Genomic DNA, 16,378 nt, shown 5'->3' on the forward strand with positions numbered 1-16,378 from the left:
TACAGGCTTCCTGTTCATAACACCACCCTACAGTCTACCAAGCCCTACTATAAACTACACTGCTCCTACAGGCTTCTTGTTCATAACACTATCATAAAGACTGCAAAGACCTACTATAAACTACACTGCTCCTACAGGCTTCTTGTTCATAACACTATCATAAAGACTACAAAGCCCTACTATAAACTACACTGCTCCTACAGGCTTCCTGTTCATAACACCACCCTACAGTCTACCAAGCCCTACTATAAACTACACTGCTCCTACAGGCTTCTTGTTCATAACACTATCATAAAGACTGCAAAGACCTACTATAAACTACACTGCTCCTACAGGCTTCTTGTTCATAACACTATCATAAAGACTACAAAGCCCTACTATAAACTACACTGCTCCTACAGGCTTCCTGTTCATAACACCACCCTACAGTCTACCAAGCCCTACTATAAACTACACTGCTCCTACAGGCTTCCTGTTCATAACACCACCCTACAGTCTACCAAGCCCTACTATAAACTACACTGCTCCTACAGGCTTCCTGTTCATAACACCACCCTACAGTCTGCCAAGCCCTACTATAAACTACACTGCTCCTACAGGCTTCTTGTTCATAACACTATCATAAAGACTACAAAGCCCTACTATAAACTACACTGCTCCTACAGGCTTCCTGTTCATAACACCACCCTACAGTCTACCAAGCCCTACTATAAACTATACTGCTCCTACAGGCTTCCTGTTCATAACACCACCCTACAGTCTACCGAGCCCTACTATAAACTACACTGCTCCTACAGGCTTCCTGTTCATAACACCACCCTACAGTCTGCCAAGCCCTACTATAAACTACACTGCTCCTACAGGCTTCCTGTTCATAACACCACCCTACAGTCTGCCAAGCCCTACTATAAACTACACTGCTCCTACAGGCTTCCTGTTCATAACACCACCCTACAGTCTACCAAGCCCTACTATAAACTACACTGCTCCTACAGGCTTCCTGTTCATAACACCACCCTACAGTCTGCCAAGCCCTACTATAAACTACACTGCTCCTACAGGCTTCTTGTTCATAACACTATCATAAAGACTGCAAAGACCTACTATAAACTACACTGCTCCTACATGCTTCCTGTTCATAACACCACCCTACAGTCTACCAATCCCTCTACTATAAACTACTCTGCTCCTACAGGCTTTCTGTTCATAGCACCAGCCTACAGTCTACCAAGCCCTACTATAAACTACACTGCTCCTACAGGCTTCCTGTTCATAACACCACCCTACAGTCTACCAAGCCCTACTATAAACTACACTGCTCCTACAGGCTTCCTGTTAATAACACCACCCTACAGTCTACCAAGCCCTCTACTATAAACTACACTGCTCCTACAGGCTTCCTGTTCTTAACACCACCCTACAGTCTACCAAGCCCTACTATAAACTACACTGCTCCTACAGGCTTCCTGGTCATAACACCACCCTACAGTCTACCAAGCCCTACTATAAACTACACTGCTCCTACAGGCTTCCTGTTCATAACACCACCCTACAGTCTACCAAGCCCTCTACTATAAACTACACTGCTCCTACAGGCTTCCTGTTAATAACACCACCCTACAGTCTACCAAGCCCCCTACTATAAACTACACTGCTCCTACAGGCTTCCTGGTCATAACACCACCCTACAGTCTACCAAGCCCTACTATAAACTACACTGCTCCTACAGGCTTCCTGTTCATAACACCACCCTACAGTCTACCAAGCCCTCTACTATAAACTACACTGCTCCTACAGGCTTCCTGTTCATAACACCACCCTACAGTCTACCAAGCCCTACTATAACTACACTGCTCCTACAGGCTTCGTGTTCATAACACCACCCTACAGTCTACCAAGCCCTACTATAAACTACACTGCTCCTACATGTTTCCTGTTCATAACACCACCCTACAGTCTACCAAGCCCTACTATAAACTACACTGCTCCTACAGGCTTCGTGTTCATAACACCACCCTACAGTCTGCCAAGCCCTACTATAAACTACACTGCTCCTACAGGCTTCCTGTTCATAACACCACCCTACAGTCTACCAAGCCCTCTACTATAAACTACACTGCTCCTACAGGCTTCCTGTTCATAACACCAGCCTACAGTCTACCAAGCCCTACTATAAACTACACTGCTCCTACAGGCTTCCTGTTCATAACACCAGCCTACAGTCTACCAAGCCCTACTATAAACTACACTGCTCCTACAGGCTTCCTGTTCATAACACCACCCTACAGTCTACCAAGCCCTCTACTATAAACTACACTGCTCCTACAGGCTTCCTGTTCATAACACCAGCCTACAGTCTACCAAGCCCTACTATAAACTACACTGCTCCTACAGGCTTCCTGTTCATAACACCACCCTACAGTCTACCAAGCCCTACTATAAACTACACTGCTCCTACAGGCTTCCTGTTCATAACACCACCCTACAGTCTACCAAGCCCTACTATAAACTACACTGCTCCTACAGGCTTCTTGTTCATAACACTATCATAAAGACTGCAAAGACCTACTATAAACTACTCTGCTCCTACAGGCTTCCTGTTCATAACACCACCCTACAGTCTACCAAGCCCTCTACTATAAACTACTCTGCTCCTACAGGCTTCCTGTTCATAACACCACCCTACAGTCTACCAAGCCCTACTATAAACTACACTGCTCCTACGGGCTTCCTGTTCATAACACCACCCTACAGTCTACCAAGCCCTACTATAAACTACACTGCTCCTACAGGCTTCTTGTTCATAACACTATCATAAAGACTGCAAAGACCTACTATAAACTACACTGCTCCTACAGGCTTCTTGTTCATAACACTATCATAAAGACTACAAAGCCCTACTATAAACTACACTGCTCCTACAGGCTTCCTGTTCATAACACCACCCTACAGTCTACCAAGCCCTACTATAAACTACACTGCTCCTACAGGCTTCCTGTTCATACCACCACCCTACAGTCTACCAAGCCCTACTATAAACTACACTGCTCCTACAGGCTTCCTGTTCATAACACCACCCTACAGTCTGCCAAGCCCTACTATAAACTACACTGCTCCTACATGCTTCCTGTTCATAACACCACCCTACTGTCTACCAAGCCCTACTATAAACTACACTGCTCCTACAGGCTTCCTGTTCATAACACTATCATAAAGACTGCAAAGCCCTACTATAAACTACACTGCTCCTACATGCTTCCTGTTCATAACACCACCCTACAGTCTACCAAGCCCTCTACTATAAACTACTCTGCTCCTACAGGCTTTCTGTTCATAGCACCAGCCTACAGTCTACCAAGCCCTACTATAAACTACACTGCTCCTACAGGCTTCCTGTTCATAACACCACCCTACAGTCTACCAAGCCCTCTACTATAAACTACACTGCTCCTACAGGCTTCCTGTTAATAACACCACCCTACAGTCTACCAAGCGCTCTACTATAAACTACACTGCTCCTACAGGCTTCCTGTTCTTAACACCACCCTACAGTCTACCAAGCCCTCTACTATAAACTATACTGCTCCTACAGGCGTCCTGTTCATAACACCACCCTACAGTCTACCAAGCCCTACTATAAACTACACTGCTCCTACAGGCTTCCTGGTCATAACACCACCCTACAGTCTACCAAGCCCTACTATAAACTACACTGTTCCTACAGGCTTCCTGTTCATAACACCACCCTACAGTCTACCAAGCCCTCTACTATAAACTACACTGCTCCTACAGGCTTCCTGTTAATAACACCACCCTACAGTCTACCAAGCCCCCTACTATAAACTACACTGCTCCTACAGGCTTCCTGGTCATAACACCACCCTACAGTCTACCAAGCCCTACTATAAACTACACTGCTCCTACAGGCTTCCTGTTCATAACACCACCCTACAGTCTACCAAGCCCTCTACTATAAACTACACTGCTCCTACAGGCTTCCTGTTCATAACACCAGCCTACAGTCTACCAAGCCCTACTATAAACTACACTGCTCCTACAGGCTTCCTGTTCATAACACCACCCTACAGTCTACCAAGCCCTACTATAAACTACACTGCTCCTACAGGCTTCCTGTTCATAACACCACCCTACAGTCTACCAAGCCCTACTATAAACTACACTGCTCCTACAGGCTTCTTGTTCATAACACTATCATAAAGACTGCAAAGACCTACTATAAACTACACTGCTCCTACATGCTTCCTGTTCATAACACCACCCTACAGTCTACCAAGCCCTCTACTATAAACTACTCTGCTCCTACAGGCTTCCTGTTCATAACACTATCATAAAGACTACAAAGCCCTACTATAAACTATACTGCTCCTACAGGCTTCCTGTTCATAACACCACCCTACAGTCTACCAAGCCCTACTATAAACTACACTGCTCCTTCATGCTTCCTGTTCATAACACCACCCTACAGTCTACCAAGCCCTACTATAAACTACACTGCTCCTACAGGCTTCCTGTTCATAACACCACCCTACAGTCTACCAAGCCCTACTATAAACTACACTGCTCCTACAGGCTTCCTGTTCATAACACCACCCTACAGTCTGCCAAGCCCTACTATAAACTACACTGCTCCTACATGCTTCCTGTTCATAACACCACCCTACAGTCTACCAAGCCCTCTACTATAAACTACACTGCTCCTACATGCTTCCTGTTCATAACACCACCCTACAGTCTACCAAGCCCTACTATAAACTACACTGCTCCTACAGGCTTCCTGTTCATAACACTATCATAAAGACTGCAAAGCCCTACTATAAACTACACTGCTCCTACATGCTTCCTGTTCATAACACCACCCTACAGTCTACCAAGCCCTCTACTATAAACTACTCTGCTCCTACAGGCTTTCTGTTCATAGCACCAGCCTACAGTCTACCAAGCCCTACTATAAACTACACTGCTCCTACAGGCTTCCTGTTCATAACACCACCCTACAGTCTACCAAGCCCTCTACTATAAACTACACTGCTCCTACAGGCTTCCTGTTAATAACACCACCCTACAGTCTACCAAGCCCTCTACTATAAACTACACTGCTCCTACAGGCTTCCTGTTCTTAACACCACCCTACAGTCTACCAAGCCCTCTACTATAAACTATACTGCTCCTACAGGCTTCCTGTTCATAACACCACCCTACAGTCTACCAAGCCCTACTATAAACTACACTGCTCCTACGGGCTTCCTGGTCATAACACCACTCTACAGTCTACCAAGCCCTACTATAAACTACACTGTTCCTACAGGCTTCCTGTTCATAACACCACCCTACAGTCTACCAAGCCCTCTACTATAAACTACACTGCTCCTACAGGCTTCCTGTTAATAACACCACCCTACAGTCTACCAAGCCCCCTACTATAAACTACACTGCTCCTACAGGCTTCCTGGTCATAACACCACCCTACAGTCTACCAAGCCCTACTATAAACTACACTGCTCCTACAGGCTTCCTGTTCATAACACCACCCTACAGTCTCCCAAGCCCTCTACTATAAACTACACTGCTCCTACAGGCTTCCTGTTCATAACACCACCCTACAGTCTACCAAGCCCTACTATAACTACACTGCTCCTACAGGCTTCGTGTTCATAACACCACCCTACAGTCTACCAAGCCCTACTATAAACTACACTGCTCCTACATGTTTCCTGTTCATAACACCACCCTACAGTCTACCAAGCCCTACTATAAACTACACTGCTCCTACAGGCTTCGTGTTCATAACACCACCCTACAGTCTGCCAAGCCCTACTATAAACTACACTGCTCCTACAGGCTTCCTGTTCATAACACCACCCTACAGTCTACCAAGCCCTACTATAAACTACACTGCTCCTACAGGCTTCCTGTTCATAACACTATCATAAAGACTGCAAAGCCCTACTATAAACTACACTGCTCCTACAGGCTTCCTGTTCATAACACCACCCTACAGTCTACCAAGCCCTACTATAAACTACTCTGCTCCTACAGGCTTCCTGTTCATAACACTATCATAAAGACTACAAAGCCCTACTATAAACTACACTGCTCCTACAGGCTTCCTGTTCATAACACCACCCTACAATCTATCAAGCCCTACTATAAACTACACTGCTCCTACAGGCTTCCTGTTCATAACACCACCCTACAGTCTACCAAGCCCTACTATAAACTACACTGCTCCTACAGGCTTCCTGTTCATAACACCACCCTACAGTCTACCAAGCCCTCTACTATAAACTACACTGCTCCTACAGGCTTCCTGTTCATAACACCACCCTACAGTCTGCCAAGCCCTATTATGAACTACACTGCTACTACATGCTTCCTGTTCATAACACCACCCTACAGTCTACCAAGCCCTACTATAAACTACACTGCTCCTACAGGCTTCCTGGTCATAACACCACCCTACAGTCTACCAAGCCCTCTACTATAAACTACACTGCTCCTACAGGCTTCCTGTTCATAACACCACCCTACAGTCTACCAAGCCCTCTACTATAAACTACACTGCTCCTACAGGCTTCCTGGTCATAACACTATCATAAAGACTACAAAGCCCCACACTCTTTGAAAAAGGGTTCCAAAAGGGTTCTTTGGCCATCACCATAGGATATATAACTATTTTTGGTTCCAGGTTGAACCGTTTTTGGTTTTAGGAAGAACCCTTTTGGGTTCCATGTAGAATTCTGAGGAAGGGATTCTACATGGAATCAAAAGGGTTCTACCTAAAACCAAAAAGGGTTATCCTATGGGGACAGTCGAAAAACTCTTTTAGGTTCTCTTTTAGGTTCTTTTTCTAAGAGTGTACTATACACTACACTGCTCATGTGTCCACTGCTTACCCCCTTTTCTCCCCAATTTCGTGGTATCCAATTGTTAGTAGTTACTATCTTGTCTCATCGCTACAACTCCCGTACGGGCTCGGAAGAGACGAAGGTCGAAAGCCATGCGTCCTCCGATACACAACCCAACTAAGCCGCACTGCTTCTTAACACAGCGCGCATCCAACCCAGAAGCCAGCCGCACCAATCTGTCGGAGGAAACACAGTGCACCTGGCGACCTGGTTTGCGTGCACTGCATCCGGCCCGCCACAGGAGTCGCTAGTGCCCGATGAGACAAAGATATCCCTACCGGCCAAACCCTCCCTAACCCGGATGGCGCTAGGGCAATTGTGCGTCGCCCCATGCACATCCCGGGCACGGCCGGCTGCGACAGAGCCTGGGCTTGAACATGTACACAATGCGATGCAGTGCACCTAGACCACTGCGCCACGCGGGAGGCCCTCCACTACTTATTCTAAGTATTTGTATAGAATACCTGTATGTATATTAGTATAATGATTGTATGTCATATACATTGAAATTGTATATCATTAGAATGATATAAGCAGTGTCAATGTCTCATGAGGAGTTTCTTGGTCCAAGCATGTGACCGGCCCTTTAAATATTTTTATTTGGGTCCAATGTTTCAGTGCAATGCAGTGTTTCAGTGCCTTCAGGAAGTATTCACACCCCTTGACTTTTTCCACATTTTGTTGTGTTACAGCCTGAATTTAAAATGTATTACATATAGATTTTGTGTCGCTGGCCTAGACACAATAACCCATAATGTTAAAGTGGAATTATGTTTTCAGACATTTTTACTAATTCATTAAAAAGGAAAAGATTAAATGTCTTGAGTCAATAAGTATTCAACCCCTTTGTTATGCCAAGCCTAAATAAGTTCCGGAGTAAAAACAATGCTTAACAAGTCACATAATAAGTTGCATGGACTCACTCTGTGTTCAAAAATAGTGTTTACATTTTTTTGAATGACTTCCTCATCTCTATACCCCACACATACAATTATCTGTAAGGTCCCTCAGTCAAGCAGTGAATTTCAAACACAGATTCAACCTCAAAGTCCAGGGAGGTTTTCCAATGCCTTGCAAAGAAAGGGCACCTATTTGTAGATGGGGGGAAAAACAGACATTAAATATCCCTTAGAGCATGGTGAAGTTATTAATTACACTTTGGATGGTTTATCAATACACCCAGTCACTACAAAGATACAGGCGTCCTTCTTAACTCAGTTGCCGGAGAGGAAGGAAATTAAAATAGTTTAATGGCTGAAGTTATGGGAAAACTGAGGATGGACCAACAACATTGTAGTTACTCCAAGATACTAACCTCAATGACAGAGGGAAAATAAGGAAACCTGTACAGAATTTTTTTTTAAACAAGGCAATAAGGCAATAAACTGCCAAAAATGTGTCAAAGAAATGTACCTCATGTCCTGAATACAAAGCGTTATGTATGGGGAAAATCCAACACATCCCTGAGTACTACTCTTCATATTTTCCAGCATGGTGGTGGCTGCATCATATTATGGGTATGCTTGTCATTGGCAAGGGAGTTTCTGAGGATAAAAATAAATGGAATAGAGCTAAGCACAGGCAAAATCCTAGAGGAAAACTTGGTTCAGTCTTCTTTCCAACAGACACTGGAAGACAAATTCACCTTTCAGCAGGACAATAACCTAGAACACAAGGCCATATATACACTGGAGTTGCTTCCCAAGATGACATTGAATGTTCCTGAGTGGTCTAGTTACAGTGTTGATTTAAATTGGCTTGATAATCTACTACTTGAAAATGGCTGTCTAGCAATGATCAACAACCAACTTGACAGAACTTGAAGAATTTTATAAAGAATAATGGACAAATATTGTACAATCCTGATGTGTAAAGCTCTTAAATACGTACCCTGAAAGGCTCACAACTGTAATTGCTGCCAAAGGTGATTCCAACTTGTATTGACTCAGGATTGTAAATACTTATGTAAATGCAATATTTCTGTATTTAATTTTCAATAGATGGGGTATTGTGTGTATATGCGTAACGAAAAAATGTGCAATTTAATCCATTTTGAATTCAGGCAGTAACACAACAAAATGTTGAATATGTCATGGGTATGAATACTTCCTGAAGGCGCTGTATAAGTATTCTGTGTGTGTGTGTGTACGTGTGTGTGTGTGTACGTGCGTGCGTGCGTGTGTGTGTGTGTGTGATATTTTTATGATATGTGTGTGTATAAGGGGTGATATTGGGACTAAATAGAGCCTAACGTAGCTACTGATACATCTCACCCAGTCACCTAATGTGTCACTTAGTGCCTAAAAGACATCTTGAGTTGACATGGACTGTCAATGGAGACACGTTGACACGTTCATACACCTTGTTGAACGCGTAAACGTGGCAGCGCACGTGTGACACCTAGAATTGCCTCTGCCTTGTGTTTTTCATGTCACTGTTATCAGGGCTAAATCATAGTACAGGGTAGGAACTGACAGACAGACAGACAGACAGACAGACAGACAGACAGACAGACAGGCAGACAGACAGACAGACAGACAGACAGGCAGACAGACAGACAGACAGACAGACAGACAGGCAGGCAGGCAGACAGACAGACAGGCAAACAGACAGACAGACAGACAGACAGACAGACAGACAGACAGACAACATCGGGATTATATATTTTTTTGTCCCATCTTTCTATTCTTGTCATTATATTCCAGGCTATAAAATCACCCAGCTACACAGGCATTTAAAGTGATGGATAAAAGGCCTATACCCTATGCACTGTGGTCGTTTCATTAAAAAGGGCCTTTGTGTTTAGCTCTGTTAGGCTATATGTTGCTTGAGATGGTTTGTTTTGTTATAGCGAACATGGTTTTGATATAACATGGAAAGGATATTGTTTCATTAAACAAGAGCCGTCGTGTTTTTAGCCAGCCCTGTCGTTTAAACGAGATGAACTGTTTTATCGAGATAGAAAAAAAATATTGAATATGTTTTTATTACATGTTCATCTCAATTACACCAAGCGGTTTAAATAAAGGTGAAATATCTGTTTAAATAAAAGTAATCAAACTGTTTAAATAAAAACTAAGCTTAAATTCAATTATATGAATGCTCTCTGTGTACAGCAACATGCGCTTTCATTATTATTGCTTTCAATTAAATACGTTTTACTTTAGTGGGAAACGAACAAATTGTTTGTGGGCACAGTTCGTTACACGCGCACTGATAACGTTTTACATGTTTGAATGGGCTAATAAGCAGTTATTCTCATGTTCATTCAACAGTAGTCTAACCTGAAAATTGCAAAGAAAGTTGCATTTAGGCCTACATTTACTTTCAAATGAAGTCCATTTGTCTGTCCTTATATCACTGATTGTGTTGGATGTATCCAAAAATATATACAATCATTCTAAGAATGTAGCCGCCGTCAGCTCAGCTGACACCGGAGGCCTGTCTCTTTCCTGAACAATATTACATTTCTCCGATGTGCTCACCAGAGATGGGGAAAATGATAAACGATTCTAGCTATTAGGTCGCTAACCAATTTTGTAGTTTTCTGTCATTGCCAACCTATAATTTAGACTGGTTTATATTTGTGTGTGTGTGCGTGCATGTTTTTGTGTGTGGGTGTGTGATATTTATGATGTGTGTGTGTTTCAGTCGAATGCAGCTTGCAGAAGCAGAGTTGCTCTATATCAAGGAGGTAGAGAAGCTGGATGGCTTTGGACAGGAGAGCTTTGCTGCTAAGGTGTGTCTGCACACACACACACACACACACACACACACACACACACACACACACACACACACACACACACCACTACATGATTTCCCATAATTTAATACATAAGTATGTCTTTCACAGGACACCTACACCAATGACATCTTCATTGGTGTGTCCTTCATCGGAGTCTTCGTCAAACACAGGAATGGCAGGTCCATCATGCACCACAGGTGGGTCTTCCTCTCACCCCTCAACACCTTTTGCTATTGGTTGGGTTTTGTCTTGCTAAAGGAAATGAAGTAACATTAACCTCTACTAAACTGTATGCAAATGTGTCTCTGTGTGGGTGTGTGTGTTTATTTGTGGGTGTGCGTGCGTGCCTGTGTATCTGTGCACATGCATTGTGTGTGTGTGTGTGTGTGTGTGTGTGTGTGTGTGTGTGTGTGTGTGTGTGTGTGTGTGTGTGTGTGTGTGTGTGTGTGTGTGTGTGTGTGTGTGTGTGTGAGATACAGATGGAAAGACATTGGTAACATAGCGCACAACAAGTCGGCCATCACAGTAGAGATAACCAGTAAAGATGACACCATCATGTTTCACACGGTGAGTGTCACATCTAACAACGGAACACACAAAGGCCGTCTCACGGGACACGGATAAACATACACACGCACTCGGATACAATGTGGGGTGAGGAGGTTTCCCTTTTGGAAAATATTTGCCATTTGTATCACATTATACAATCAAAATCATTTCTGAATGTGCCAGTCATAACACCCAATGTTATGTGTAACCCTCCAATAAAGAAGCTGAGATGTTGATGTTGTGTGTTGTGGCATGTTGACATTGTGTACGTGTGTTGACATTGTGTACTTGTGTACGTGTGTTGACATTGTGAACGTGTGTTGACATTGTGTACGTGTGTTGTGTGTTGACATTGTGTACATGTGTTGTGTGTTGACATTGTGTACGTGTGTTGACATTGTGTACATGTTTTGTGTGTTGACATTATGTACGTGTGTTGACATTGTGTACATGTGTTGTGTGTTGACATTGTGTACTTGTGTTGTGTTTTGACATTGTGTACATGTGTATGTGTGTTGACATTGTGTACATGTGTTGTGTGTTGACATTGTGTACATGTGTTGTGTGTTGACATTGTGTACTTGTGTTGTGTGTTGACATTGTGTACATGTGTATGTGTGTTGACATTGTGTACATGTGTTGTGTGTTGACATTGTGTACGTGTGTTGACATGCTGTACATGTGTATGTGTGTTGACATTGTGTACATGTGTTGTGTGTTGACATTGTGTACATGTGTTGTGTGTTGACATTGTGTACTTGTGTTGTGTGTTGACATTGTGTACATGTGTATGTGTGTTGACATTGTGTACATGTGTTGTGTGTTGACATTGTGTACGTGTGTTGACATGCTGTACATGTGTATGTGTGTTGACATTGTGTACATGTGTTGTGTGTTGACATTGTGTACGTGTGTTGACATTGTGTACTTGTGTTGTGTGTTGACATTGTGTACATGTGTTGTGTGTTTACATTGTGTACGTGTGTTGACATTGTGTACATGTGTATGTGTGTTGACATTGTGTACTTGTGTTGTGTGTTGACATTGTGTACTTGTGTTGTGTGTTGACATTGTGTATGTGTGTTGACATTGTGTTGTGTGTGTGTATGTGTGTTGACATGTGTGTGTGTTGACATTGTGTTGTGTTGTGTGTTGACATTGTGTACGTGTGTTGACATTGTGTACATGTGTATGTGTGTTGACATTGTGTACATGTGTTGTGTGTTGACATTGTGTACGTGTGTTGACATTGTGTACATGTGTATGTGTGTTGACATTGTGTACATGTGTTGTGTGTTGACATTGTGTACGTGTGTTGACATTGTGTACTTGTGTTGTGTGTTGACATTGTGTACTTGTGTTGTGTGTTGACATTGTGTACATGTGTTGTGTGTTTACATTGTGTACATGTGTTGTGTGTCGTGGTGTGTTGACATTGTGTACATGTGTTGTGTGTTGACATTGTGTACGTGTGTTGACATGCTGTACATGTGTATGTGTGTTGACATTGTGTACATGTGTTGTGTGTTGACATTGTGTACGTGTGTTGACATTGTGTACTTGTGTTGTGTGTTGACATTGTGTACATGTGTTGTGTGTTTACATTGTGTACGTGTGTTGACATTGTGTACATGTGTATGTGTGTTGACATTGTGTACTTGTGTTGTGTGTTGACATTGTGTACTTGTGTTGTGTGTTGACATTGTGTATGTGTGTTGACATTGTGTACATGTGTATGTGTGTTGACATTGTGTACTTGTGTTGTGTGTTGACATTGTGTACGTGTGTTGACATTGTGTACATGTGTATGTGTGTTGACATTGTGTACTTGTGTTGTGTGTTGACATTGTGTACGTGTGTTGACATTGTGTACATGTGTATGTGTGTTGACATTGTGTACATGTGTTGTGTGTTGACATTGTGTACGTGTGTTGTTGACATTGTGTACTTGTGTTGTGTGTTGACATTGTGTACTTGTGTTGTGTGTTGACATTGTGTACATGTGTTGTGTGTTTACATTGTGTACATGTGTTGTGTGTCGTGGTGTGTTGACATTGTGTACATGTTTTGTGTGTTGACATTATGTACGTGTGTTGTGTGTTGACATTGTGTACATGTGTTGTGTGTTTACATTGTGTACATGTGTTGTGTGTCGTGGTGTGTTGACATTGTGTACATGTGTTGTGTGTTGACATTGTGTACTTGTGTTGTGTGTTGACATTGTGTACGTGTGTTGTGTGTTGACATTATGTACTTGTGTTGTGTGTTGACATTGTGTACATGTGTATGTGTGTTGACATTGTGTACGTGTGTTGTGTGTTGACATTGTGTACATGTGTTGTGTGTTGACATTGTGTACATGTGTTGTGTGTTGACATTGTGTACGTGTGTTGACATTGTGTACATGTGTTGTGTGTTGACATTGTGTACGTGTGTTGACATTGTGTACATGTTTTGTGTGTTGACATTGTGTACGTGTGTTGACATTGTGTACTTGTGTTGTGTGTTGACATTGTGTACTTGTGTTGTGTGTTGACATTGTGTACATGTGTTGTGTGTTTACATTGTGTACGTGTGTTGACATTGTGTACATGTGTTGTGTGTTGACATTGTGTACATGTGTTGTGTGTTGACATTGTGTACTTGTGTTGTGTGTTGACATTGTGTACGTGTGTTGACATTGTGTACATGTGTATGTGTGTTGACATTGTGTACTTGTGTTGTGTGTTGACATTGTGTACATGTGTATGTGTGTTGACATTGTGTACTTGTGTTGTGTGTTGACATTGTGTACATGTGTTGTGTGTTGACATTGTGTACATGTGTTGTGTGTTGACATTATGTACTTGTGTTGTGTGTTTACATTGTGTACTTGTGTTGTGTGTTTACATTGTGTACTTGTGTTGTGTGTTGACATTGTGTACATGTGTTGTGTGTTGACATTATGTACTTGTGTTGTGTGTTGACATTATGTACGTGTGTTGACATTGTGTACATGTGTTGTGTGTTGACATTGTGTACATGTGTTGTGTGTTGACATTATGTACGTGTGTTGACATTGTGTACATGTGTTGTGTGTTGACATTGTGTACATGTGTTGACATTGTGTACATGTGTTGACATTGTGTACGTGTGTTGACATTGTGTACATGTGTTGTGTGTTGACATTGTGTACGTGTGTTGACATTGTGTACATGTGTTGTGTGTTGACATTGTGTACTTGTGTTGTGTGTTGACATTGTGTACTTGTGTTGTGTGTTGACATTGTGTACGTGTGTTGTGTGTTGACATTATGTACGTGTGTTGACATTGTGTACTTGTGTTGTGTGTTGACATTATGTACGTGTGTTGACATTGTGTACATGTGTTGTGTGTTGACATTATGTACGTGTGTTGACATTGTGTACTTGTGTTGTGTGTTGACATTATGTACGTGTGTTGACATTGTGTACTTGTGTTGTGTGTTGACATTATGTACGTGTGTTGACATTGTGTACATGTGTTGTGTGTTGACATTGTGTACATGTTTTGTGTGTTGACATTATGTACGTGTGTTGTGTGTTGACATTGTGTACATGTGTTGTGTGTTGACATTATGTACGTGTGTTGACATTGTGTACATGTTTTGTGTGTTGACATTATGTACGTGTGTTGTGTGTTGACATTGTGTACGTGTGTTGACATTGTGTACGTGTGTTGACATTGTGTACATGTTTTGTGTGTTGACATTGTGTACATGTTTTGTGTGTTGACATTATGTACGTGTTTTGTGTGTTGACATTATGTACGTGTGTTGTGTGTTGACATTGTGTACGTGTGTTGACATTGTGTACTTGTGTTGTGTGTTGACATTGTGTACATGTTTTGTGTGTTGACATTATGTACGTGTGTTGTGTGTTGACATTGTGTACGTGTGTTGACATTGTGTACATGTTTTGTGTGTTGACATTATGTACGTGTGTTGACATTGTGTACATGTTTTGTGTGTTGACATTGTGTACGTGTGTTGTGTGTTGACATTGTGTACATGTTTTGTGTGTTGACATTGTGTACGTGTGTTGTGTGTTGACATTGTGTACATGTGTTGTGTGTTGACATTATGTACGTGTGTTGTGTGTTGACATTGTGTACTTGTGTTGTGTGTTGACATTGTGTACATGTGTTGTGTGTTGACATTATGTACGTGTGTTGACATTGTGTACATGTGTTGTGTGTTGACATTGTGTACATGTGTTGTGTGTTGACATTATGTACGTGTGTTGACATTGTGTACATGTTTTGTGTGTTGACATTATGTACGTGTGTTGTGTGTTGACATTGTGTACTTGTGTTGTGTGTTGACATTGTGTACGTGTGTTGACATTGTGTACATGTGTTGTGTGTTGACATTGTGTACTTGTGTTGTGTGTTGACATTGTGTACATGTGTTGTGTGTTGACATTATGTACGTGTGTTGACATTGTGTACATGTGTTGTGTGTTGACATTGTGTACGTGTGTTGTGTGTTGACATTATGTACGTGTGTTGTGTGTTGACATTGTGTACATGTGTTGTGTGTTGACATTATGTACGTGTGTTGTGTGTTGACATTATGTACGTGTGTTGTGTGTTGACATTGTGTACGTGTGTTGTGTGTTGACATTATGTACGTGTGTTGTGTGTTGACATTGTGTACGTGTGTTGTGTGTTGACATTATGTACGTGTGTTGTGTGTTGACATTATGTACGTGTGTTGTGTGTTGACATTGTGTACGTGTGTTGTGTGTTGACATTATGTACGTGTGTTGTGTGTTGACATTATGTACGTGTGTTGTGTGTTGACATTATGTACGTGTGTTGACATTGTGTACATGTGTTGTGTGTTGACATTGTGTACGTGTGTTGTGTGTTGACATTATGTACGTGTGTTGACATTGTGTGTTGTGTGTTGTGTGTTGACATTGTGTACGTGTGTTGTGTGTTGACATTATGTACGTGTGTTGTGTGTTGACATTGTGTACGTGTGTTGTGTGTTGACATTATGTGTACGTGTGTTGACATTGTGTACATGTGTTGTGTTTTGACATTGTGTACGTGTGTTGTGTGTTGACATTATGTACGTGTGTTGACATTGTGTACATGTGTTGTGTGTTGACATTGTGTACGTGTGTTGTGT

The 16,378-nt window shown here is 42.2% G+C and overlaps 1 protein-coding gene across 2 annotated transcripts in view; it reads left to right on the forward strand.

The window, feature by feature from the left end:
* The window catches only part of LOC118386616 (tyrosine-protein phosphatase non-receptor type 14-like), a 114,270-nt gene that overhangs the window by 74,355 nt on the left and 23,537 nt on the right, over positions 1-16,378 (forward strand). For both annotated transcript variants that reach the window (XM_052523838.1, XM_052523839.1), the window contains exons 7-9: positions 10,578-10,665; positions 10,783-10,871; positions 11,154-11,241. In XM_052523838.1, the coding sequence (XP_052379798.1) occupies positions 10,578-10,665; positions 10,783-10,871; positions 11,154-11,241 (265 nt within the window). The remainder of the gene's footprint in view (positions 1-10,577; positions 10,666-10,782; positions 10,872-11,153; positions 11,242-16,378) is intronic.

This window comes from Oncorhynchus keta, chromosome 8, assembly GCF_023373465.1.
Source record: "Oncorhynchus keta strain PuntledgeMale-10-30-2019 chromosome 8, Oket_V2, whole genome shotgun sequence".
Lineage (NCBI taxonomy): Eukaryota > Metazoa > Chordata > Actinopteri > Salmoniformes > Salmonidae > Oncorhynchus > Oncorhynchus keta.